A 23,674-nucleotide genomic window follows, 5' to 3' on the forward strand; every position below is an offset into this window, starting at 1 on the left:
CCCCGCAGCAATGTTCCAACATCTAGTGGAAAGCCTTCCCAGAAGAGTGTAGGCTGTTACAACAGCAAAGGGGGACCAACTCCATCTTAATGATTTTGGAATGAGATGCTCGACGAGCATGTGTTCACATCCTTTTGGTCATGTAGTGTACATTTTCAATAACCCAAAATATTGTATTTTCAGCTGGTGTACAAAACCGAAAGACACAAAAATGAAACTTAAAAACGGGAAACATAGAAATAGCACACATAGAAGTTACCTACCTTCAATGAGAAAGAAATATTATAGATTTGTCAATTATAATTTTTATACTTTTAACTTAAGTATAAGAAATCTTAGGTTTGTCAAATTATATCAAGATCAGGGCTCCAGCTATGCATTTGGATTGCTAAGTTGCAGCTAGATGTCAAGATCAAGCTTCTTGGTTACAGCAGAGACATTCACTCCTCTTCTGGATCAAGATCCCAGTTGCCTAAATTGTTTTGTACGTCATTTTTATTTTTTATTTGTAATAATATTATTTATTTTTGTAGAAATAGCGACCTTGTGCGCACATTCGGTAATGGAGTATATCCCGGTATGGTACAGAAACAGTATGAAAATCTGGATACCGCCCAACCCTAGTGTGTAAGTGAGTGTACATCACCTGGTTGATGCCTAGTGACAGTTGTTTAACAGTCTGCTGGCCTAGTAAAATAAGCAGTTTTTTAGGCTCTCGGTCTTTAACTGCTGCCGTTAGCCATAGCACCGGAGAAAATAAGTATGTTTACCTCTGCCATGTGCAATTACATTACTCTGATCGAGAGTAGATACCAAATTCCTTATTTTAATTACATGTATATATTTCGTCTGTCCGGATATCAGAATTGAAGAAAAAAAATGACATTCGAATAGTAAAATAATTTAAAATGCTTATCCCCACCATCATGGTAACTTAATGAAAGTATAAGACAATCATTTGTGGGGATTTCAACGACAAAAGCATTACACTACAGCAAAAAGGTTCGTGTGACAGGATCCTTCATTTGCGGTCAAACCTCTGCAATGTCAGAAAAGTATTATCGTTACCAATGCTACAGGGTTGTAATAAAAAAAATGTGGACAGTTAAGGAACAATATGTTTTTTAACATACCCCATTACAGTGTGTAGGCCTACAAGTCCTTGGCCAAGTGGATAATCTGGCCTGAGTCACTAGTCATAAAAGCAAAGTGTTTGATGTAATATGCCAACTCTTTTCCTATGTACTTTGAAAACAGCTGGTAAACATTTCCTCTACACCTTTGGATGTCCCTGGTAAAACAGTCAATAACACCCTCCAATGATTCATGATTTCAGCAATAACACCTGTCAACACCTGAGATGCATGTTTTGTACTAACACTACGTTTGACCAACAGGAAACATGGAATGCCAGTCTCTCAAACCATGTGTAAAAATATCCTGTGTGTACGTCTGCAGAGTGGAGCTTTATCTGATAACATACTACTGTACTGTATGCAGCAAAATGTTGATTTAATGTAGGCTACTAGGCTATTATGTCATCCCTGAGTAACTAGAGGAGGACTAATCAAAAGCAATAGCTAGTTCTTATCTCCCATCCTGCAGAAAAAATAACTTTCACCCTAAATAAATAAGTAAAGGATGAGGCGGCTCTAATCTCAGGACAATTTTTTAAGCCGTTGCTTGTTGCCAACACAGTTTAACTGAGGTGTGTGTGTGTGTGTGTGTGTGTGTGTGTGTGGGGGGGGGGGGGGGGTAGTGGTCAGTATAATAAATCCTTTGTCTGGTGTGTGTGTGTGTGTGTGTGTGTTAGAAGCTACATTAAAATCTCCCTTTACTTATTGCATGATACAGCCTGGTCCGGAGATTCATTCAATACGGTCCAGGCAACAGCCTGTCTGACACTAACCAATCTCATGATTTTCCCCTAAGTGGATTACAGTATCTGATCCTGACTATTTATCGTATATGGCATCTGTGATATCAAATTATCCAATTCGATAAGAAATTAAAATGCAGGATCCGCCTCATATTTCTCTGAGGGTCTACCAGAGCACACTAATAAGGGAAATGGAAATCAGACCATTTAGTCACATTTTGAGACCCTTTAAAATTGCCTGCGTGAGTTGCATTTTTAATGTTTGCACTAGTTTGAGCTGCACATCTACCTGGTCACCTCAATCAAAACGTCCTATTTTTTGGAAGAATAAAACCATGCATTTGTTGAACGGTAAAGTGCATTACACTCATGATTCCTGTAATAAAAGTGTCTGCCGTGCCACTGTGCTTGCCTGTTTCGCTGAGGCGAAAGCCTCTCACGCTCTCCTCTCTCATGTGCCCCTCGTGATTGTATAGCATTTCAAAATGTATTTCATATGTCTCGAGTCACTACTTCACAGGAGAGCCATTTTAACTTAAAACTATTATTTCTTTTAAATCAAAATGCGTTTTTTGGGCAGAAATGCCTTCTGGAACATGTGAACTTTCATGTGCCTTAATAAACTTGCATGGCATCTGTAAATATAAATAAAATAGTTAAATTACGAGCCTAGTTGGTTTAGCCACGGAAGAAGACAGGAACCTTCCTGCTGCCATGATTGGCTGAAATGAATGGGTGGGCTGGACATGCCGAAAGATGAGTTCAGATTGGTCTGCCATGTAGCACACTTCTGTCTATAACATGAGCTGGTCAGTATGCGTAGGTAATCCTTTCTAAAGCAGATTTTTTGACAGATATCACGTAGTAGAACTGCAAAAAGTGTTGCTCTCCACTTTCTGGAGGACTGAGTTTTGAAATCAGTTGAGTGCCCGGTGGTATTAGAGTACGATAGGAGATGGAGACAATTCTGCCATTTGGTTGAAAAAAAAATGCAGAGGGAGTGGAAAAGAGAACACAGAAGGCTGTTGATAAAAAACCCATCTCCGGATTACATCTTCAAACTAAGGGCAACCATGGCATCTGTGACAGAGAGGGAGAAGCGTCCATCCATGTATACCGGTAAGATAGTCTAGCAAGCTACATTTTCAAATATTACACATTTCAAAATTGTCAGAAAGTTGTTTTCCTTTCAAGTTAAAGCGTACTGTTAGCCAGCCGACTAACGTTACATGTATGATCTGTGTAGTAACATAATATCTACTTTTATCCTAGTCTCTACTTTTATCCAATGTAAAAAAAAAAATATTTTCAATTTTGCTACTTAAGACCGAATCGAGCCGGGGGGTCACAAACGTAATTGCGGGGTAAAACAACTTTGGAAGCAAGTAGTTGTCCATATTAAAAAGACAGTCTCCGCTTTCTATAGGCAAATGATCATTATTGAGCTCAAAGGACACGGCTTTACAATCAAGATATCTGATATGGCTTTGAAATACGGCGCACACGAAATTGCGCATCGGCCATCGCAAGCGCACTAGTCCTCAGTTTTTTTAGGACATTACATTTACTGTTAGATTAAAACACGGCTACAAGCAGTACGTTTTATATTTAGAGTTAGCTAATGTGTTTTGAGTTTCCACTTACAGTACAACAGCCAAAGCAAAGTCTGAAGAAACCATTCCCGAGTCATCCTACAGTAGACGCTGATAAAGACATAGACCTCTCGCATGCTTGCATCCCTAAAGGTGCACAGCTAATATGAAAACACAGCAACATGATAGAACCATCAGGCATCGGCATATGGAAGCAGTTTGTTCAGGCTCACAATGAATGCGAGGGTATTTTTTTCTTGCAGGTTTGAGTCACATTACATAAACCATTTCCTGTGTCCACAACCTTTAATACAAGGGTGCAAGGTCTGTCATAAAGCCAAGACAGGCCAGTAATGCCTCAGAAAACACATCCCTGTAGCTCTAATCGGAGGTGATCATTTCTGTCACATACACTGACAGTATGAGGCAAGCAGCAGGGCAAATTCCTCCGTTTCACTTTGCAAATTACGGTTTATGGTGCACAGTAAGCCAGAGAGCATTTACTACAGCTCCGACGCCAATAACCAGATGCAGTATCCCTCAGTAAGGAGAAAGACACACTGCTTATTCAAGTCTGCATCCAAGCACACTTTTTCTTTTACATTCCAGCTCAATGCAGCAATATAAATCCAAGGTTCATGGATCAAATGAGACATTAGCCCCCAGGGAAACAAAAGAACTAGTACAACCTCAGGAGGTACAGTTTAGGTTTGGGTGATGTCAAACTATGTCCCATCATCTTTATGTACTTGGGATGTGCATCTTTCCCTTTCAAGATGATTCGATACGTATCTAGATACATGGGCTCCGATACAATACAGGAACGATTATAGTTTGAAATGAGTCGGTGCTATTTGGTTTGACACATTCATTTTCCATTGTAAAATAAAAAGAGCCTGGCCTCCCTGAGCTGGATCCGTCTGAGCTAACTTCTCTGTGTGTGTGTGTGTGTAAAGGATGTAAAGTGCATTTGGAATGTATTCAGACACCTTGTCTTTTTCCACATTTTGTTAGTTACATTACAGCATTATTCTAAAATGTATTAAACAAAATAAAAATTCATCATCTACAAACAATACCGCATAATGACAAAGTGAAAACATGTTTTTATAAATGTTTGCGCATTTATAAAAATAAAAAACAGAAATACCTTGACATACAGTACCAGCCAAAAGTTTGGACACACCTACTCACTATATTTTTACTATTTTCTACATTGTAGAATAATAGAAGACATCAACACTATGAAATAACACATACGGAATCATGTAGTAACCAAAAAAAGTTAAACAAATCAACATATTTTATATTTGAGATTCTTCAAAGTAGCCACCCTTTGCATTGATGACAGCTTTGTACACTCTTGGCATTCACTCAAACAGCTTCATGACATAGTCACCTGGAATGCATTTCAATTAACAGGTGTGCCTTGTTAAAAGTTCATTAGTGGAATTTATTTCCTTAATGCGTTTGAGCCAATCAGTTGTGTTGTGAAAAGGTAGGGGTGGTATACAGAAGATGGCCCTATTTGGTAAAAAACCAAGTCCATATTATGGCAAGAACAGCTCAAATAAGCAAAGAGAAATGACAGTACATCATTACTTTAAGACATGGAAGTCAGTCAACATGGAAAATTCAAAAACTTTGAAAGTTTCTTCAAGTGCAGTCGCAAAAACCATCAAGTGCTATGATGAAACTGGCTCTCATGAGGACCGCCACAGGAAAGGAAGACCCAGAGTTACCTCTGCTGCAGAGGATAAGTTCATTAGAGTTAACTGTACCTCAGATTGCAGCCCAAATAAATGATTCAGAGAGTTCAAGTAACAGACACATCTCAACATCAACTGTTCTGAGGACAATGCGTGAATCAGGCCTTCATGGTCGAATTGCTGCAAAGAAACCACTACTAAAGGACACCAATAAGAAGAGACTTGCTTGTGCCAAGAAACATGAGCAATGAACATTAGACCAGTGGAAATGTGGTCTGATGTGTCCAAATTGGAGATTTTTGCTTCCAACCGCCGTGTCTTTGTGAGATGCAGAGTAGGTGAATGGATGATCTCTGCATGTGTGGTTCTCACCGTGAAGCATGGAGGAGGTGGGGTGATGGTGTGGGGGTGCTTTGCTGGTGACACTGTCTGCAATTTATTTAGAATTCAAGGCACACTTAACCAGCATGGCTACCACAGCATTCTGCAGCAATACGCCATCCCATCTGGTTTGCGCTTAGTCCAACTATAATTTCTTTTTTAACTGGACAATGACCCAACACACCTCCAGGCTGTGTAAGGGCTATTTGACCAAGGAGAGTGATGGAGTGCTACATCAGATGACCTGGCCTCCACAATCAGCCGACCTCAACCCAATTGAGATGGTTTGGGATGAGTTACATTTACATTTTAGTCATTTAGCAGACGCTCTTATCCAAAGCGACTTACAGTAGTGAATGCATACGTTTCATTTCATTTCATACATTTTTTTCTGTGCTGGCCCCCCGTGGGAGAAAGACACACTGCAGCAGCGTGAAGGAAAATCAGCCAACAAATGCTCAGCATATGTGGGAACTCCTTCAAGACTGTTGGAAAAGCCCAGGCTCCGTCGCAGCCGGCCGCGACCGGGAGGTCCATGGGGTGACGCACAAATTGGCCCAGCGTCGTCCGGGTTAGGCAGGCAGGGATATCCTTGTCTCAGCGCTAACCAGGTCGCCAGGTGTACGGTGTTTCCTCCGACGCATTGGTGCGGCTGGCTTCCGGGTTGGATGCGCATTGTGTCAAGAAGCAGTGCGGCAAGGTTGGGTTGTGTTTCGGAGGACGCATTGCTCTCGACCTTCGCCTCTCCTGAGTCCGTACGGGAGTTGCAGCGATAAGACAAGACTATAACTACTACCAATTGGATACCACGAAATTGGGGAGAAAAAAAAGGTGAAAAAAAAAAGACTGTTGGAAAAGCATTCCAGGGGAAGCTGGTTGAGAGAATGCCAAGAGTGTACAAAGCTGTAATCAAGGCAAAAGGCTGGCCACTTTGAAGAAAATCAAATATATTTTGATTTGTTTAAAATTTTTGGTTACTACATGTTTCCATGTGTGTTATTTTATAGTTGATGGCTTCACTATTATTCTACAATGTAGAAAATAGTAAAGATAAAGAAAAACCCTGGAATGAGTAGGTGTATTCAAAATTCTGACAGGTACTGTAAGTATTCAGACCTTTTGCTATGACTCTTGAAATTGAGCTCAGGTGCATCCGGTTTCCATTGATCAAACTTGAGATGTTTCTACAACTTGATTGGAGTCCACCTGTGGTAAATTCAATTGATTGGATATAATTTGGAAAGGCACACACCTGTCAATATAAGGTCCACAGTTGACAGTGCAAAAACCAAGCCATGAGGTTGAAGGAATTATCCGTAGAGTCCCGAGACAGAATTGTGTAGAGGCACAGATCTGGGGAAGGGTACCAAAAATATTGCAGCATTGAAAGTCCCCAAGAGCACAGTGGCCTCCATCCTTCTTACATGGAAGTTTGGAACCACAAAGGCTCTTACTAGAGCTGGGCGCCCTGTCAAACTGAGCAATCGGGGGAGAAGCGCCTTGGTCAGTGAGATAACAAAGAACCCGATGGTCACTCTGACAGAGCTCCAGAGTTCTTCTGGAAGGTTCTCCCATCTCCAGAGGGACAACCATCTCTGCAGCACTCCACCAATCAGGCCTTTATGGTAGAGTGGCCAGACGGAAGCCACTCCTCAGTAAAAGGCATGACAGCCCGCTTGGAGTTTGCCAAAAGGTACCTAAAGGACTCTCAGACCATGAGATACAAGATTATCTGGTCTGATGAAACAACTCTTCGGCCTGAATGCCAAGCGTCACGTCTGGAGGTAACCATCCCTACAGTGAAGCATGGTGGTGGCAGAAACTTGCTGTGGGGATGTTTTTCAGCAGCAGGGAGTGGAAGACTAGTCAGGATAAGATGAACGGAGCAAAGTACAGAGGGATCCTTGATGAAAACCTGCTCCAGAAGGTTCACCTTCCAACTGGACAACGACCCTAAGAACACAGCAAAGACAAGGCAGAATTTTCTTTTTTTTTACCTTTATTTAACTAGGCAAGTCAGTTAAGAACAAATTCTTATTTTCAATGACGACCTAGGAACAGTTGCTTAACTGCCTTGTTCAGGGGCAGAACGGCAGATTATTACCTTGTCAGATCAGGGATTAGATCTGGCAACCTTCCGGTTACTAGTCCAACACTCTAACCACTATGCTACCTGCCAAATGAGTCGGGGCAAATCTTAGAATGTCCTTGAGTGGCCCAGCCAGAGCTCAGACTTAAACCCGATCGAACATCTCTGGAGAGACCTGAAAAAATCTGTGCAACGACGCTCCCCATCCAACCTGATAGAGCTTGAAAGGATTTGCCGAGAAGAATTGGAGAAACTCCCCAAATACAGGTGTGCCAAGCTTGCAGCGTCATAGACTTGAGTCAAAAGGTGCTTCATCAAAAGTACTGAGTAAAGGGTCTGAAAACATACATACATACACACACACATAGCCAAAAGTTGAGAATGACACAAATATTATCCTCAGTTTGTATGATGGCAATTTGCATATACTCCAGAATGTTATGAAGAGTGATCAGATGAATTGCAATTAATTGCAAAGTCCCTCTTTGCCATGCAAATGAACTGAATCCCCCCAAAACATTTCCACTGCATTTCAGCCCTGCCTTAAAAGGACCAGCTGACATCATGTCAGTGATTCTCTCGTTAACACAGGTGTGAGATGTAGATCACTCTGTCATGCTGACTGAGCTCGAATAATAGACTGAAAGCTTCAAAAGGAGGGTGGTGCTTGGAATCATTGTTCTTCCTTTGTCAACCATGGTTACCTGCAAGAAAACACATGCCGTCATCATTTCTTTGCACAAAAAGGGCTTCACAGGCAAGGATATTGCTGCCAGTAAGATTGCACCTAAATCAACAATTTACCAGATCATCAAGAAGTTCAAGGAGAGCGGTTCAATTGTTGTGAAGAAGGCTTCAGGGCACCCAAGAAAGTCCAGGAAGCTCCAGGACCATCTCCTGAAGTTGATTCAGCTGCGGGATCGGGGCACCACCAGTACAGAGCTTGCTCAGGAATGGCAGCAGGCAGGTGTGAGTGCATCTGCATGCACAGTGAGGCAAAGACTTTTGGAGGATGGCCTGGTGTCAAGAAGGGCAGCAAAGAAGCTACTTCTCTCCAGGAAAAACATCAGGGACAGGCTGATATTCTGCAAAAGGTACAGGGATTGGACTGCTGAGGACTGGGGTAAAGTCATTTTCTCTGATGAATCTCCTTTCCGATTGTTTGGGGCATCTGGGAAAAAGCTTGTCCGGAGAAGACAAGGTAAGCGCTACCATCAGTCCTGTGTCATGCCAACAGTAAAGCATCCTGAGACCATTCATGTGTGGGGTTGCTTCTCAGCCAAGGGAGTGCGCTCACTCACAATTTTGCCTAAGAACACAGCCATGAATAAAGAATGGTACCAACACATCCTCCGAGAGCAACTTCTCCCAACCACCCAGGAACAGTTTGGTGACGAACAATGCCTTTTCCAGCATGACGGAGCTCCTTGCCATAAGGCAAAAGTGATAACTAAGTGGCTCGGGGAACAAAACATCGATATTTTGGGTCCATGGCCAGGAAACTCCCCAGGCCTCAATCCCATTGAGAACTTGTGGTAAATCCTCAAGAGGCGGGTGGACAAATAAAAACCCACAAATTCTGACAAACTCCAAGCATTGATTATGCAAGAATGGGCTACCATCAGTCAGGATGTGGCCCAGAAGTTAACTGACAGCATGCCAGGGCGGATTGCAGAGGTCTTGAAAAAGAAGGGTCAACACTGCAAATACTGACTCTTTGCATCAACTTCATGTAATTGTCAATAAAAGCCTTTGACACTTGTGAAATGCTTGTAATTATACTTCAGTATTCCATAGTAACATCTGACAAAAATATCTAAAGACACTGAAGCAGCAAACTTTGTGGAAATTAATGTGTGTCATTCACAAAACTTTTGGCCACAACTGTGTGTGTGATATATATATAAACCTGTTTATGCTTTGTCATTATTGGGTATTGTGTGTAGATTGATGGGGGGGGGCAGGCAATTTAATCAATTTTAGAATAAGGCTGTTACATAACAAAATGTCAAAAAAGTGAACGGGTGTGAATCATTTCTGAATGCACTGTATATGTCTATGGTGTCTGTAGGCACCGGAGCTGAGCCATAAGGGATACTGGGCATCTACCACCACCCTATCATTTCAGGGGAGAACCGTTTGCTTTTTGATATGAAAACCACCGTCACCAACTAATTAATTGGTTATTTTTGCAGATTCATTATTTACAGAGAATCAGAAAAATGATGCTACTCTCTGCCTGTGGCTACTTAGCTTATTCAGGCCCGTCTCAAAATACAACACTGGCCCTTTAAGATAAATATGTCTGTCTAGAAATGTACACGTTTGTGCTCTTGTAAGAAGCAATTACTCACCTATTGCTGACTACGTAGTATCTAGAACTGTGCTAATAACTCACTAACTAGCAAAGGTTATGAACAAAATGTGCACACGGGGCTAGATCCAGCTCTTGCTTTGATCTCAAAAACAAGCTCAATTACTCACGACCACAGCTGTAAACAGTCCAGTTCAAAGCAAATGGCACAGATCCATATATAGCAATGGTCTATTTGCATATAGGCCTACTGCAGCTCTGATTGGTTATGCCGCACTGGTCTGTGTAGAGTTTGGGCTGAGTCGTGCACAACAGAATCTACTCCGATGCCTTCAACATTTCTTGCAGTTTGTTTTGTTTCGATATGTTGCATTGATTCGATCACAATTGCCACAGTAAAGGGAAACGTTGACAGTGTTAACTAACAGAGAAAACTCTAGAATGTTGAGTGAAGTTCAAGCTTGTGTTTCTCTCCTTGGGCTGATATTTATTCTGCACTCTGCGCTGGCAGTCCCAGTGAGCTGCGATGCAGTAGCCCGTTCACAGTTTAGAGGGAACATTGGTCATAGCCAATGAATATCTAGCACAACTTTGGATTTCACCTCACCCCAGTCTCATAATCTAATGTTTTAAACCGTTTGGGAGTTGACAGACTCGGAGTGAGCTTCTCGGGATGTCTTTGTCCCATCGTGCTCCACAACTCCTGTGGCGGGCCGGGCGCATGCACGCTTCCGGGTTAGGCGAGCAGTGTGTCATGAAGCAGTGCGGCTTGGCAGGGTCGTATGGCTCTCGACCTTCGCCTCTCCCGAGTCCGTAAGGGACTTGCAGCGATGGGACAAGACTAACTACCAATTGGATATCACAAAAAAAGTGATGAGAAAACGGGGTAAAAAGTACAAAAAAACCCTCAAATAATGATATCTAATGTTAGCTCCGATCAGCATGTAGCCTACCTATAACCAGATGAGAGTTGTCTCCAGGGGTAGCTTAGCCTACTTTTATTCTGGTAAAACATCCTCTTCAACAGTGCATTTGATAACCTAGCAAATTACATTGGTTGTCACTCAACTAGTAAAGCTTAATATTGCGCAAGTCATTTACAAACATTTGAATGCTGAAGGTGAGAAAGCCAGGCATAAAATGATGAAGCGTAGCATTCAGTCATATAGCCAATCGTAGGAAAGAGAAGGAAATATAGGCTACGTTTCTTTAAAACAGATAAAACGCAAGACAGTTAAGTAGTGTCCGTTATAAAAAATAATGAATACATTTAGATTATAGCCTAAAACCCATGCATCTGTCCAAGGGGTGGGGAGGACAATACCCTAATACCCTACTCAACAAACTGGATGCAGTCTATCACAGTGCCATCAGTTTTGTCACCAAAGCCCCATATACTACCCACCACTGCGACCTGTACGCTCTCGTTGGCTGGCCTTCGCTTCATACTCGTCGCCAAACCCACTGGCTACAGGTCATCTACAAGACTCTGCTAGGTAAAGCCCCGCCTTATCTCCGCTCACTGGTCAACATAGCAGCACCCACCTGTAGCACGCGCTCCAGCAGGTATATCTCTCTGGTCACCCCTAAAGCCAACTCCTCCTTTGGCCGTCTCTCTTTCCAGTTCTCCGCTGCCAATGACGAACGAACTACAAAAATCTCAAACTGGAAACACTTATCTCCTTCACTAGCTTTAAGCACCAGCTGTCAGAGCAGCTCACAGATCACTGCACCTGTACATAGCCCATCTATAATTTAGCCCAAACAACTACCCCTTCCCCTACTGTATTTATTTATTTTGCTCCTTTGCACCCCATTAACTCTATTTCTACTTTGCACTTTCTTCTACTACAAATCTACCATTCCAGTGTTTTACTTGCTATATTGTATTTACTTTGCCACCATGGACTTTTTTTTTTGCCTTTACCTCCCTTATCTCACCTCATTTGCTCACATTGTACATAGACTTATTTTTGTACTGTATTATTGACTGTATATTTGTTTTACTCCATGTGTAACTCTGTGTTGTTGTATGTGTTGAACTGCTTTGCTTTATCTTGGCCAGGTCGCAATTGTAAATGAGAACTTGTTCTCAACTTGCCTACCTGGTTAAATAAAGGTGAAATAAAAATAAAATAAAGGACATATTCTGACAGTAATTTTCAGCTCTGTCTGGCCTACATTCCTCTCTTGCGTTATGTATAAAATATTGAAATAGGTCCTAGCAAATAGGAATAGGCAAATTACTCAGAATGTCACTTGTGTGCTGCCCTGCTGTGCTCTACCAGACTGTTCTATACTGTGGGGCGCCAGTCAAATTCAAACAGGCTTAACCGTCGTCTGTCACATGACAATGTCGTCAAACTCAACGTTTTGCTGTCAATCACTGTCTATAGACGACGCTATCGTAATATCATCCAACCCTAGTGGAGTTCTTTCATAAAATATCACTGCCTACTTCTATTCATTGTTATCCAAGTGACCACAGTGATGCAGAAAACAAAAAAATATTTCCACCAAAAGCTCCCTTAATCATCAAAGTTTCCTTTCCAAGTAGGGCCTACCTCTTACTCATGCTGTAGTCAATCTTAGTGGTATGACAACCTGAATGTAGTGGGTTGATGTTAGCTAGGTAAATGCTTCTATTAAGGTCTCCAAGGAATGTAAGCAACGGATCTGAAGAGTTTGTGTGCTTTTCTAGGTTGAAAATCCATGAAATGAAGCCTGGACAATATGTGGATTGTCCTGTTGGTTTTGTGTCTTCTCTGACCAATGAGTCTTTTCCCAATCTTCCTACGAGGGAGGCTCCCATAAGTAAAATATCACTGGAGTAGAAATAGCCTAAACTAGCTCATGCCATGGACTGGCTGGGCTGCTCTCTCAACAGATGACAACTAGTATCAACATGATTTTTTAGGAGTCACTGATTTTGGAACAGGAGCCACAATGAAGCAGATAAGTGATCATGACTTCTGTGTGGATCCCTGGTTGGACGAGCAAGGTGGAGAAAAAGCAGCTGCTGTCTGTCTACTGAGCCCACTGTCTACAATCCTGCTTTACTAAAGAAGGGCAAAGCAATTAAGTGAAATGCATCCTCAGGGAGACATGTTTTGTTGTTTGTTTTCTTTTTGCTAGAGTGTATCAACTCTAAAAAATAATTTCCGGTTTTCTAGTAGAGTAGAGAATGCAACTCCAGTTCACACAGAGGGACATCTATGCAGTACAACTGCTGATCCCCCCCAGTTCCAAACAGCCCTGGATGTACATAATCCCACACCTCAGTAACACATGAGAAGAGGATTGGAAAATAAACCTCACTATGGATGGACAGAGATACTTTTTCCCCCCGTCCCTACTACAGGCGTATTCAATCACCCGTGTCTGCAACAGAAACATCCTCTTATCAGGGAGATCCATCACTCTCGTAGTCCATTCATCACTATCCATCTCAGTCAGAACAGGAGTTTTTGTGAGGATGGCGGTCTGAATCCATCTAGGCTCCGGCGATGCCAGGAACATTTTGTTCCTACGGCACAAAAGTGGTTTGTCAGTTGAGTAACATTGGGGCCACTATTTACCTATTCATGTGTGTCTCTAGTAAGTGAGTGGATTCAGCTGGATTGGTTGGTTGTCTCCCTCAGACATGGGCCTGGAAAGATGTCACTGGACTTGGGATGTGTCTTTACTCCCTTACAGGTGGTCTACGTTCCTTCATCATTCTTCAAATGCAGGCCATACTTTGGGATAGAGGTCGACCGATTATGATTTTTCAACGCCGATACTGATTATTGGAGGGCCAAAAACCAGCCGATACCGATTAATCGGCCGATTTCTTTTTTTACATTTATTTATTTGTAATAATGACAATTACAACAATACTGAATGAACAGTTATTTTAACTTAATATAATACATCAATAAAATCAATTTAGCCTCAAATAAATAATGAAACATGTTCAATTTGATTTAAATAATGCAAAAACAAAGTGTTGGAGAAGAAAGTAAAAGTGCAATATGTGCCATGTAAAAAAGCTAACATTTAAGTTCCTTGCTCAGAACATATGAAAGCTGGTGGTTCCTTTTAACATGAGTCTTCAATATTCCCAGGTAAGATGTTTTAGGTTGTAGTTATTATAGGAATTATAGGACTATTTCTCTCTATACGATTTGTATTTCATATACCTTTGACTATTGGATGTTCTTATAGGCACTTTAGTATTGCCAGTGTAACAGTATAGCTTCCGTTCCTCTCCTCGCTCCTACCTGGGCTCAAACCAGGAACACATCGACAACAGCCACCCTCGAAGCAGCGTTACCCATGTAGAGCAAGTGACGTTTGAAACGCTATTAGCGCGCACCCCGCTAACTAGCTAGCCATTTCACATCGGTTACACCAGCCTCATCTTGGGAGTTGATAGGCTTGAAGTCATAAACAGCGCAATGCATTGCGAAGGGCTGCTGGCAAAACGCACGAAAGTGCTGTTTGAATGAATGCTTACGAGCCTGCTGGTGCCTACCATCACTCAGTCAGACTGTTCTATCAAATCATAGACTTAATTATAAGATAATAACACACAGAAACACGAGCCTTAGGTCATTAATATGGTCGAATCCGGAAACAAATTGTTATTCCTGTTACATTGCACAACCTTCAGTGTTATGTCATAATTATGTAAAATTCTGACAAATTACCCAAAGTGTTGCATATACCCTGACTGCGTGCAATGAACGGAAAATGACAATTTCACCTGGTTAATATTGCCTGCTAACCTGGATTTCATTTAGCTAAATATGCAGGTTTAAAAATATATACTTCTGTGTATTGATTTTAAGAAAGGCGTTGATGTTTATGTTGAGGTACAGTCGTGCAACGATTGTGCTTTTTTTCGCAAATGCGCTTTTGTTAAATCATCCCCGTTTGGCGAAGTCAGCTGTCTTTTTTTAGGAAGAATAGTCTTCACAGTTTTCACAGTTCGTAATGAGCCAGGCAGCCCAAACTGCTGCATATACCCTGACTCTGTTTGCAAGAGAAGTGACACATTTTCCCTAGTTAAATGAAATTCATGTTAGCAGGCAATATTAACTAAATATGCAGGTTTAAAGATATATACTTGTGTATTGATTTTAAGAAAGGCATTGATGTTTATGGTTGGAGCAACGTGTACCTAAGCGATTATATGCAACGCTGGACAGGCTAGATAAACTAGTAATATCATCAACCATGTGTAGTTAACTAGTGATTATGATTGATTGATTGTTTTTTATAATATAAGTTTAATGCTAGCTAGCAACTTACCTTGGCTTCTTACTGCATTCGCGTAACCTCGTGGAGTGCAATGTAAAGCAGGTGGTTAGAGCGTTGGACTAGTTAACCGTAAGGTTGCAAGATTGAATCCCTGAGCTGACAAGGTAAAAATCTTTCTGCCCCTGAACAAGGCAGTTAACCCACCGTTCCTAGGCCTTCATTGAAAATAAGAATGTGTTCTTAACTGACTTGCCTAGTTAAATAAAGGTCTTAAATCGGCCAAATCGGCACCCAAAAATACAGATTTCCTATTGTTATGAAAACTTGAAATCAGCCCTAATTAATCGGCCATTCTGATTAATCGGTCGACCTCTACTTTGGGATCAGTATAAACATCCTCTTTCTTGTTTGCGCTTCTTCAGTAGGTTCCTCTCTTTCAACCAAGCCCAATCAAAAGGAATGTTCCAACTGTAGGCCAAGTCATTTTATTACAAAAGTACAGTATAAAAATGGTTATAGCTGTATAATAGTGGATTAAATATTTTTAAAAAATAGCCATGTAGGAGAACTGTAGAACATCTTGGGTTGGAATTATAGCAGACCAGAGTGTGGGTCTGTTTGAGAACCTCAGTTCGGGGCCCCACTTATGAGCCCTCCCGCAAAAAAAATAAAGCAATACCAAGTAATTGACCTCCCCTATCCCCAGCACATCTTGTAGGAACGTTGGATAAAACAATTTTGGGATAAGACAGTATGTTTGGATTTCTATTCGCATTCTGCCGGTGTCAAACAAAATGAGATATCCTACAGGTTGCAAATTATATGAGACTAAATGAATCACAGCAGCTCGCGACTAACGCAAACCTTACAGCAGAATGCAGTTTCCAAAATCATGATAGCAAAGCTGCTCCCGGTGCAAGCCACGCACGTCACGAATTACAATTCCAACGGCTGGATTTGTCACATCAACTAGACAGGATGTGACAGTTCGACTCAATGAAACTCCAATTTGTGGTTTAAATATCTACAACACACAGTCACCCCCCGTTGCATATATTTAAAAACCGTCGTATGTGCATCAGAAATTCTAAATCTACCTATAGTTCAACAATGAAACGCTGCAGACTGCTGCAAATCTCAGATATCAATGGCTAGCTACCTAGTTAGTCTATGCTAACCAGCTAGCATTATAAATACTGACGGCCTGGATAAACCCAAGCATTTGAAGCTCAATTTAGCATTCGTGTTCCAAGTGTTACATTCAAAAACTCACCGGTTTTGTCCTGATCTAATCCCACGACAATCAAATAATCAGCCAATCTCGCCATGTTTGCTGCTTTTTCCGAAATCTACCAACACAATTCAGCATTTTTCTTTCTTCGAAAGCACAGCCATGTTTGACAGAAGGAGTGATATTGCGCCTGCGTCTAAGAGTAGCGACATGCATGGGCGGGGGCGCTTGGTTTACAAATAGAAACTGTGTGGCTGCAACGGGGTCACACCCTGCCACACCGCTTGTTGGCCACCATGGAAAGCCATCTCATGACCACTAGAATCTCTTTTGCATGCACATAAAAAAAAAGTGACCTACCAATTATTGAGAAAAAACGGGGGAAAAAACTACAAACTAAAATAAATAAAAATAAGTTACCCAAATATATTTAAAAAAAATTAGTAGTCTCATTTTATTTGCAAGAATGTGGGTTATAATACAATAACATAAATTAAAAGTATTGCAGATTGTGGCATCCAGTGTTTCTTAAAAATATATTGAATTAATTGTATAGGATATTTAGTATGCTAGAAGCACTAAGCAGAGAGTGCTGGTGGAAAAATCAGTGTCAATAGCATGATTACAATTTTCCATAATCACAATGCTCCGTCAAACTTAAACATCCCCTCCCTCCCTCCCTCTCCCTCCCTCTCTCGCTCTCTCTTTCTCTCTCTCAGACACACGCTCACACCTTTAAATGTCTATGGCGCACACACACAAACAAACACACACACACACACACACACACACACACACACACACACACAGGGGGCGTTAGGGTCACTTACACACGACTTGGGGGCAAGGTCAGGCGAAATGTGAAAAAAGAGCGCACAACTCCACTCACTTCTGGAATGCTGTGGACAGTGAGTGACCTTTCCTGCCAATAAATAGGGGAGGGAGACGCTGCGGGGTGGAAAACACCGGTGCGCGGGAATTCTTCTTTTGCGCTGTTTTTGCCAACATCTCAACGACTTGGACTGAACATATTCCACAACGTCATGGTCCCTAGCATACTAGGGCAATTTGAGAGAGAATCTCTTCATTCACAAGTAGCCTATTATTAAGTTAATTTTGATGATTCCGCTCCGCCAACTATTATGCTTATGCTATCAGCATAAGGGGGGAAATTGTTCCTCATCAATGGGGTTCAAGGGAGCAGAATGAAAGAATGAATGACTATACAGGTGAAAACCCCACGAAGCTTCCAGGTCTATCAAATCACCATGACAACTTTGAGGAACATTTCCATAACATATCAATATCTAGGTATGTGTTCATCTATTCCTGTATATACCTTAGAAGACATAGCTTCCTAGCATACATTCCTTCCCACCTTACCTGTTAGATTAGCGTACCACAGCCGTGACTGAACAAATATCAGTCATGTTCTTGACACCTGTCGTACAAGAAGCTAACAAATGATTGCTCCATATAAGGAGCCACTGAACAATGATACTGTCATGGTTCCGCAATCTTCTTCTCTCCATATTAGGAGATTTAAATGACTTGAGTACTTGGGGATTACTTGTATGGCGGAGGTAATTATCATTGCAAAATGGTTACAAAATGTTTGCTGGTTTACAACACGTGTTTCACATTTATGTATTTACAGTAACACAAGTGACACCAGGTAAGCAAGGAAGCCGTAAGAATTATGAATAGAATGTTGCGTAATAGAATTTCTATTCAAGGCTGAAGGGAGATTTAGGTGACTTTCTGACTGAATTACTGCACGTGATATAGATACAGCTATGTTCTATTCAGCACATACAAGGTTCTTTATCAGTTGTTTGAGATACATTCTGAGCACTGAGAAAGCATTTCACATGTTGTTCCCAAAATACGTATGTATTTTCTATTAAGACATTACACATTGAAAGCCACAAATTGTGATTATCTGACCACATCAAGGCTTACATGTTTTTCAGAGTGTTCTTGAGATTTAAGACTAAGTCTTGGGGACTACACAAGCGAATTTCAATCCACTGTTCCCTGTTCCCAGTCCCAGACATACCCTCACCAGACACCAGCTTTGGGTCAGCTGTGTGGTCGATTGGAATGAAAAACTCAAATTGTTGCACCCTGTGCTAATCCTGATGGCATCTTGTGCAGATATCTGTCCCCAGGGCCTGTAATCAACATCTGCCTTAAGACCCTCGCTGACATTGTTTTGACCCCGCTGCATATCTTGCTTTATTTCACTGCCCATACTTTGAAATATGTCTAACCATTCATTCTGGAATAGTTTAATTTGGCTAAGCACATATGGAATGTAAATGTACTTTTATTATGGTCAAAGAGCTAAAAGGGTTCAGTGCAATCACTGTACTTGAGATGGTTTGAGATGAAGTCATATAATCAGTGATTCTGAGGAACAGATATCAGTAACACTGGGATCTGAGTCACGGAGGCAGACAGACTTGCTGGCTCTTGTGACTCAACCTATTATCCTATTCATTTCTGGATCTCAGTTGTGATGTGTTGAGCATGAAGAAGTCATCCTAATTGTTTTTATACTATGTTAGTTGGAGATTATGTAAAGCCAACAGATATAATCTTAGGAAAAAGAACCCTCTTGATTTATTTGAGATAATTACTAAATTCCTCTAAACATTTGTCCAAAAAATATGAAAATAAATCACACATTTTGCAGTCAAATATTTGCCCTAATGTTTAAACAAATGCAGACATGGAGAATGTAGTGGTTATAATTTGACACACTTACTATTAATGAATAACTACTTAGTGTTCTTGTGTTATCTCAAGTCAAACCTACTAACCAACTTTTCCTCAAGCTGACTAAACTTGTAATCAGATATTGCCTTGAGAGGGCATTGTGTCAACATTGATGAAATTCTATATGACAAAAATGTGCCGGAATGCAGGTGGACAAAAATGAATAACCCCTTGACCTCAAAGTTCAGTTATGTCCAAAATGTTTAATTATGTCAGAGGACAAAATCATTTTGTTTAGAATGTTCTCTGCCTCCTCCCCAAATACCAAAGGAATGAGCACTCACCATTTTCTCTGTTGGGAGTGTCAATCATTATTTCTTAATGTGTTTGTGAAGACATAACAACAAACAAAAAAATATATACATATATATGTAATCTTTATAAATACATTTGATTAAAAGAAGGTAGGTAAAAATGTGAATTTCACATCACAAATAAAGATTCTGTCAATGAAAAACAGAGGTAACAACAACAACATTCTTTAACAAGTATTACAGTAAATCACTCTCATATGACCCAAATATTTATTGAATTACTTCTGGTTTATTTAAACTTTATTATTCTCCTGGGTTTGCTATGTTGTTGCATTATCCCACTGATAAAGCAGGCTTCCAGCAGTGCTGGGCTGTGTGAGGTGGAGTGGTGGGACTGGGATGAGATCTGTGTGTGTCAGTCAGTGAGCCCCTCCCACCTCCACTATAAAGGCTCATCGTCTGGTGTGTAGAGACTATTAGCACAGTGTCACAGCTGCCTTTCAGCACCAACAGCAACTTCAAGAAGCCTTTGGAATACTCTCTCCACATTGACTCTACCATAACTACTTTATCACCCAAGTGAATTATTGAAGGATTTCAGGTATGTACTTTCAATTGAAGCAAATATTGACTGTTGCTCTGTTTGCTAGAGATGGCTTTATCAGGAGCTCAAGTGCGGTAGACATGGACAGGTTATCAATCTTATTATATAAGGAGTGCCAGTCTTCTTCTGCATGACTGTGGGGGGTGGTGGACGTCAGGCAAAAATACCAAATAAGGCTTATCTCTCTCTATCCAACCTTAAGTTTACCGGTTCTTTTTGGGTTATGGATTTAATTGACTGAATGGGATTGACTTTGCTCAGGGAAGGTTAAAGCTTACTCTAGTTGAGGAAACTCAGTCTTCTATAGACCGTGTCCTGCTTTTCACTGGCCAGGGCCTGCAACTTGGTTGTAAGTTTACGTAAGAGAACAAAATGTGACCTTAGTGTGACATTTTAAATAAATGAATGATAAGTGCAAATAACTTGGCTTTTGGACTCTTGTGTAAGCAACAGCAAGAGGTTGGTGGGGGGGGCTCACATGTAATGATATGAGGTAACTAAGTAAGTTATCGTTAATAAGTAAATAACTAACAAGTTTTTTCCCACTTTCCCCACAGGTGCCAGTCAAAATGAAACTGATCCTGCAGTCTTTCCTCTACGGCTGTCTGCTGGCCACCATTGCACAGAGCGTGGCTGGATTCAAACTTGAAATTAGCCCAGAGCTCAAAAAGAGGTGAGCTAATTGATGAGCTATTTGTCAAGATTAGTCTGCAACAATGCATAGTGACCATAATATCAGCACATACTGTTGTGTATTTTGTGGACTTCTTTGAACAGTTTTTAATGAGTTGGATTTCTTCTTTCCCAGGTTGAGCATATGGATGCAGGGCAGATCGAGACGAGATCTAAACAGTTTTTCTGCAGAGAGGATAGCAGAGTCTGTACAGTTTGTCAGCCCAGAAGACTTCAGGAACACCCTGATTCCTCATTCCAGGTAAAGACCATACATTTACATAACTCAATGTGCATGGTGCTATTTCGTTATCCTTGTGAAATCAAGATTTCAAATGGAATTAAGAGATTAATCACTATTGTCAAACAAGGCTCATTAAAGTAAGCAAGCTGTGGAGTGGATCTCTGAGCCAAGTTGTGTCTGCTCAGGAATGCAAGGCATTAATTTAAGGTCCTCTCCCTCCTCTCTCTTCCAGCACTGACATCAGCGTCCGAACCAAGAGGTCCAAAAATCTAGTGAACCAGGCCTGGAGACCGGGCTGCTCTCTGGGCACCTGCGCGGTGCACGACCTAGCCCACCGCATCCACCAGCTCAACAACAAATTAAAGATTGGTAGTGCACCCATCGACAAGATCAGCCCACAAGGCTACGGCCGGAGGCGTCGTTCCCTCCCTGAGCGCAGGGCCACACTGAGGCTGGAGGGGGGCAGGCTGAGACCTGTGTGGGGCAACGCAGACTCACATGTTCACAAGCTGGAGGAGCTGCTCAGACGGACATGAGCTGCACTTGTACGGAGGAGGAACAGGGGAGGAGAGCAGCAGCCGAGGCTTAGTGTCTCTGCCCTGTTCTAAAATTCTCCAAATGCCTCAGACTTTTTCCAAAAGTTCTCCAGTGCATTCTTTCCAGACGCGAGTACTGAGCGATAGCTGCAGCGGCTCTGGAAGCTGGACTCAGCAGAGGCATTGGCGATGCAGAGCGCCAAAACAACAGCTGGTCTACAGGCACTGGATGGCACCGTGAAGAGAGAGAGGGAGAGATGCTGAGGATGGTGCTGTCTCTGCCCAGCTGTGGGAGAGGAGCAAGGTTAATACAGCGGTACAGACTCAGAGAAGAGTCCACTGCGTAAATACTGGGACTCTATAAACCTGTTATGCAGACCCTGAACTTTGAGTTTTACCCTGTGGATTACAGGAGCCAATTTCACCAAACCCTCTATACTCATCTGCACTTTTCAGTCCCAGCCTTCTCAGTCAGACATCCATGCGGACCTAAAAGACATCTAAAGACATCTGGTCCATGCCAAACAGGGAGATAAGACATAAGGAGATGGACTTATAATACAGAGCTATGAAGCTGAAGTTTTTGGACACTGTACGAGGGAAATGCCTTAGAGATTGTATGAAATATCTGTGCCAGTCCACAATGGATGGAACTATACTTGAATATGTTTTGTATAAACACATGTGCAATCTATGTATGTATATTTTTATTTGGCAGTTTGTATATAAGATATTTCAGATATCATTATTTAAATATTATATAGGTTAGATTCAACTACTTATGGAGATAGAACTATTTTTGTACAGGAAGAAAATATAAGGGCATTGTAACTATTTGTTGTTTCCACTATTGTTTGCATCATGGATGTTATATGTTTCAAACTCTGGTAATAGGATAAATGGTTTTATAGCTATGGTATAATATATTTGTAAATGTGGTCTATTTTATTTGTGTCGAAGCAATTAACATTGTCATACAATAAACATTTTGCATATAAAAATTGACTCTGTCCAGACTTTTTATTTTTCCACAGGAAATTACTGTTGTAAATTGAAAGTGGCATTCTATTGTCTGCCCAGCTCTAGTGAAACACGCAGCACCTGGTCTGGGTTAAGTGATTTCAGGGTCTCATTAAATCAACCCCCCTTCCACTCTCCCTGTGACCCCCTAGAGGGCAGACGGGAGTGCCAGGCGCATTCCTGCATAGTACAGTGCATATTTGCTGGCTCGCTCCACACCGCAGCGTGGCTCTTGAGCCATTATGGGAGGCTGAGAGACCCAGCTCCATCTGCACACAATGGTAGATGGTCTGGACATCAGGATGCAGGGGGGGTCTGTGTAACATTCCTGAGAGGCACGCAGAGAGCATCGTAAAAACAGCCCTGGCGAAGCATGCTCATGAGCTGTGCAGACAGACAGACAGACAGACAGACAGACAGACAGACAGACAGACAGACAGACAGACAGACAGACAGACAGACAGACAGACAGACAGACAGACAGACAGACAGACAGACAGACAGACAGACAGACAGACAGACAGACAGACAGACCACATCTGACTGGACAGGACAGAGAGGCTGCTGACTTCTCCCTCCATCCTCAGGGAATGTGAACCTCAGAGTATCTAATTGTTGTACATGTACTACTCAGAAACTGGAAATTCCCACAGCGGTATTCATTCATACAAGATACCAACATCACTACCATGCCAAGAGGTTGACGCATTGTCATGTTCATTGTCATGAGTTGTTTGCATGGAGTAGCATAGGCTACAGCAAATCCAAGCTCCTTGGTTCACAGTCTATTATGATCAATAGGTAGGGAACATAAAGCTAAGGGTTTGATCATTTAACCCAGGCTCCAGGTTCCTCTGTCTGCATCTGGTATGGATTATTAATGTGGCTTTGACACGACTTTCCATGCTAGAACACTCCTAACCACAAAAGTCATTGCTATTAATCAACCACAGGAAGGTTACATTCACTCCATGGAGGTTTGAAATATCAAAGCCTGTAAAAGATTGTCTGTTTATTAAATGTGCCCATTAATTATCAAGCAATTATTAATGCCAGTTAACAAAATTCAATTTGTTCTCATTAAACTTTACTCTTCCACAGGCAAATTCAAAACTAAACTTTGA

The 23,674-nt window shown here is 41.5% G+C and overlaps 2 protein-coding genes across 5 annotated transcripts in view; one reads left to right on the forward strand and one right to left on the reverse strand.

Moving 5' to 3' along the window:
- LOC106562098 (myotubularin-related protein 13) overlaps positions 1–16,641 on the reverse strand; it is a 158,370-nt gene extending 141,729 nt beyond the window's left edge. For all 4 annotated transcript variants that reach the window (XM_014126678.2, XM_014126677.2, XM_014126676.2 and 1 more), the window contains exon 1: positions 16,482–16,641. In XM_014126678.2, coding sequence (XP_013982153.2) covers positions 16,482–16,536 — 55 coding nt within the window. In that variant the 5' untranslated portion in view covers positions 16,537–16,641. The remainder of the gene's footprint in view (positions 1–16,481) is intronic.
- Positions 16,642–19,953: 3,312 nt separating this feature from the next.
- Positions 19,954–22,531, forward strand: LOC106562114 (pro-adrenomedullin). The gene is made up of 4 exons (XM_014126713.2): positions 19,954–20,075; positions 20,636–20,751; positions 20,887–21,012; positions 21,227–22,531. The coding sequence occupies exons 2-4, from the start codon at positions 20,648–20,650 to the stop codon at positions 21,528–21,530; spliced, it is 534 nt and encodes a 177-aa protein (XP_013982188.1). The 5' UTR covers positions 19,954–20,075; positions 20,636–20,647; the 3' UTR covers positions 21,531–22,531.
- The last annotated feature ends 1,143 nt before the right edge of the window (positions 22,532–23,674 follow it).

This window comes from Salmo salar, chromosome ssa11, assembly GCF_905237065.1.
Source record: "Salmo salar chromosome ssa11, Ssal_v3.1, whole genome shotgun sequence".
Lineage (NCBI taxonomy): Eukaryota > Metazoa > Chordata > Actinopteri > Salmoniformes > Salmonidae > Salmo > Salmo salar.